We start from the raw sequence: 4497 nt of genomic DNA, 5'->3' as shown, positions 1-4497 counted from the left end.
TTATAACAATAAAACTAATATTATTTATTCAGTGGACAAAGTTTTATAAATTTTTTGAAACACAAACAGAAGAGCATACAACATTGTATATATATATATATATATATAATTATATATATATGTATATATTTTTTTTTTTTATATATTAATATAATTAACTTGTTTATTTAAATTTTTTATATACCTTTTTATTATATCACAAACTTATACAGGATCAAGCATCCAGTTATTATTGTATAATAAATTAATTTGTTTATATATTTTTTTTTTTTTTAAATTACATAATATTGAGTTTAAAAATCATATTCTCATGTTTTATATCTTTTCATTTGATTATATCTACTTTTTTTATTGGGCACATCAAAATCAATTTCAGCACTCTTCTTGGCTATTTCTTATATGGATTTTATAGCACCTATAATTAAAATATATATATATATAGTAACATTACATATTAATAAAGACATAAATAATGTCAATGTATAGATATTACACATTGGCAAAAAATAAAAAAAAAATAATATAATATAATTAAACAAGCAACTGTGTCTTTATATATATATATACTACCAAATTATAATAACATTTCTTTCGTCATTTTTAAATTAAGAAATAATGTTGGAGACATAATTTTCATTTGATTCTTTATTTTAATTTATTTTTTCATATATTTTCGTTTCCTTAATTTTTATATAATGTTATATTTAAAAAAAAAAAAAAGAAAAAAATTCAAAAAAAAAATTTTTAAAAAAGCACGAAGTTAATATATTAAAAAAAAATAATAATAAGAGTAAAAAGATTTTTAATTATAATATATCAATATGTTTTACCCAAATAATACACATACATAATAAAAAATAAAAAATATATAATTATTAATATGTATATATATGTATATTTCTTTATATATATATATATATTTATATTTATACTAAACATATAACATGTTATTAAATAAATGAAGGAAAAAAAAAAAAAAAATTCCTTAGTTCTTTTATAATTATTAATTTATATATTTAACAACTACTTATTTTCATTCTTCCATTTTTATTTTTATTTTTGAATTGTTATCAATTCCGTATGTATACAAATTTGCATTGGTATCTAGAATTTCTAAGCAAAGAGGATTATTCTGTAGAAAGAAAAAAAAAAAAAAAAAAAGAATATTTTTAAGACAAGGGTAAATTATATAAAGATTAAAGAACACATATGCATATAATATTATTTTATTATTTAAATGTTTACCTCATCGGTGTAAAACAATCGCATTCTTGGCAAAGGTATAGAATATAATCTTGAACATAAATATTTCAAATCTTTTACGTACATATATTTACTAACCTTTTTCTTAACAATTTCAAATTTTTCTGAGTTTAAAAATTCTGGAATGATTGTTATGTTGATAAGGTTTGTTTTTATACATTTGGCTTTTTCCTCATATTCGTGATCTAAAAAATAAGAAAGAAAAAAAAAAAAAAAATATACATATATACATATATATATATAAACTATACAAACTTATATCTCATGTTTGCCCCTATTTTGAACACTGCATATTTTCTTTTGTTATTTTATATATATATATATATATTTTTATTTCATTTTATTATTTTTTATTTTTACCCTTGGTAGCCTCATAGTGTATCTTCTCCAACCTCGTACTGTGCCTCCTATTTAAAACCTCTTCATTAAACACCTTTGTAATATTATCCTTCTGATATAAAGATATAAAAAACCTCTCCGAATTTATTCTCTCGTTTTTATTTATTGAACTATGATTTAATATTTTAAGCTTAGGCATTATGGATATAAATATATATCGTAGATTTTTTCTGTCTTTCATATGTTTTTGCTTATTTTGTATTTTCAATATTTCAATATCATAAAATATATAAAACAAATCTCTCAAGGTTTCATAATTTTGTACTTCATTATTATCAAATAAAAATTCTTTTAAATGATTAAATTTCTGATTTATTATTTCAAATTTGTCAAGAGATTCGATATGTTCATTCATTTTATAGTTCAAATCTTCAATACATATATTATATACAATATCTATTAATTTTGTATTATCGCTGAATTTATTATTATTTAAAAATATGGATTGTATAGAATTAATGTGATAAACAAAATTAAATAAATCTTCATAATCATACAAATAATTATCATTAAGTACTATTTTTCGTAATTTAGTAAACATTCCAAACTTGTAAGGAAATAATATCTCATTTTTTGTAGTATCACTTTCACCTGACTTGTTCATGTTTTTACCTGAACAGTCATCAGCTGATTGAGAATTAAGAAAATGATGATCATTATTATAAGAATAATTTACACATTCGTGTTTATTTCCATCAGACATAAAAATATTTGAATTACAATTTGGTATATTATGTATATTTTTTTCTTTATAGGTATATATATTATTATTATTATTACAATTTTTGTCATTTATATTAGTTAGGCCATAAGATGGATTGTCATTTATTATATTATCTAGACCATATAAATTCCTATACGTTGTGTTGGTCAAATATTTGTATATAATTGAATTTTTTGAAACTTTTAAATTTTTAATATTAATATTGTTTATATAATTTTTTTTCAAACTTAATATTTCAACATTTGGAAAAATAAAAGATAAAATTAAAACATCATCCCAGCTAATAAGTGTGTTATCAATACATAATTCTTTTATTTGTTCAAAATAAATTAATTCGGACATTGTACAATGTTCTTCTGTATTATTATTAATATAATCATATTTATTTGTATTGTTATCATTTATATCACATTTATTCTTTATTTCATTACATTCAGATACTAAATTTTTTAAAAGAACACATTGCAAAGAGATGGGAGATAATTTATTATCTGACACGTTCAGGTAAGATAATTTATTAGCTAGTTTTATTATTTTAAAAATTTCTAACCAGTTACTAAGAAGATTTCCACATAGAGATAAACTGTGTAAATTATTAAAAATTAAATTATTGGTAATACCAGAGGTATATATTAAACATTTATTTAATGTTATATTTTTTAATTCATAAAAATTTTTGAAATAATTTCGAACTTTCATTTCTCCTGAAAAAATTACTTTTTTTATTTTTTTAGTTTGATAATCTTCGATGGATAAATCTAAATCTGGAAAATAATTGTAACGAAAATGTAGAGCTTGTATGAAGGTAATACCAACGTGTATATTTTCGAATGTTAAAAAGGAGCATGGTTTAATATTAAGATTACCATTTAAAAATTTTTCACAAATTTTTTTTGTTTTTTCATCATTATGTATATTATGAAAGTTTTTAAAAGGGTTATTATCACAATTATCATCCTTCATTATGTAATCATTATTTAATATTTTATCATCCTTCATTATGTAATCATTAACTTTGATTTTATTATCATTTATGATGTTATCACTTATATTATTATCAACGTTTACATTATTTAATCCCTCCTTTATTTTCATATAACACATTTTTGTATATTCTCTTTTAAGATATTGAATAGGATAAAAATAAATGTCTTCTTTAAATTTCCCATAATTTTTCCCACTAATTTCATTATCCCATTCAATACCATAAAATATTTTATTTTCAGAGGGATGATTTTTCAACGTTCCAATATATCTAATCGTTCCAATTTTTATTCCTATATCTTCATTAAATAAATAGATTTTCAAGTTTTTATCAACTACTTCTTCATCTGAATCGTATAATTTTTCTGCATTTTCAATTGTATTTTCATAATTTTTTTTATTCTTTTCATTCATAAGGATGTTGCTATCTTGTTCATTTTCTTTGTTATTATGGGCATTAAAATTGCAAGTGAAGATTCGATCACCTACATGAAATTCTTTTTCATTGCAGAATATATTTTCCATAGTTACACGTGTGATAATGATGAACTATATAAAGCTAGTCCTCATATATATACAAGGGCGTATATACATATAAATATATGGTAACCCCCACCCAGGAAAATATATAAATATATATATATATATATAAATATATATATGCTTATATATATTTATCTTCTTTTTTTTTTTTTTTTTATGTTTTATTTTTTTTTTTTCCTTTTTTCTTCCTATAATTCCACAAAATAAGCACTCTATTTTTTTCACCTTCGCATATATTTTATAAATGCATAATGCTCAAGCGAATATAACATATTTCATATATATACCGCAAAAAAATAAAAAAATTTATAATTTTAATATATTTTTTTCAAACATTTTATATAAAATATATATATTCTATATTTTGTATATTTTGCAAATTTATTTTATGTACATACGCGCACATATATATTATTATATTATTCCAGAAAGAAAAAAAAAAAAAAAAAAAAAAAAAAAAAAAAAAAAAAAAAAAAAAAAAAAAAAAAAAAAAAAAAAAAAAAAAAAAAAAAAAAAAAAAAAAAAAAAAAAAAATTAATTAAAAAAAAAAAAAAAAAAAAAAAAAAAAAAAAAAAATATAAATA

General features: G+C 19.1%; 1 protein-coding gene across 1 annotated transcript; it reads right to left on the bottom strand.

The window, feature by feature from the left end:
* Window positions 1–1033: 1033 nt before the first annotated feature.
* On the bottom strand, window positions 1034–3895 carry PGSY75_0708000 (putative cytoskeleton associated protein; the record flags this gene model as incomplete). Its single annotated transcript, XM_018784945.1, has 3 exons — window positions 1034–1132; window positions 1246–1448; window positions 1624–3895. 3 exons carry the CDS (start codon window positions 3893–3895, stop codon window positions 1034–1036), a joined length of 2574 nt encoding a protein of 857 aa, XP_018642446.1.
* Window positions 3896–4497: the final 602 nt, after the last annotated feature.

The sequence above is a fragment of the Plasmodium gaboni genome, chromosome 7 (genome assembly GCF_001602025.1).
Source record: "Plasmodium gaboni strain SY75 chromosome 7, whole genome shotgun sequence".
Taxonomy (NCBI): domain Eukaryota; phylum Apicomplexa; class Aconoidasida; order Haemosporida; family Plasmodiidae; genus Plasmodium; species Plasmodium gaboni.
Note: the sequence above shows the minus strand (reverse complement) of the source record. Positions and strands in the feature narration are given on the sequence as shown.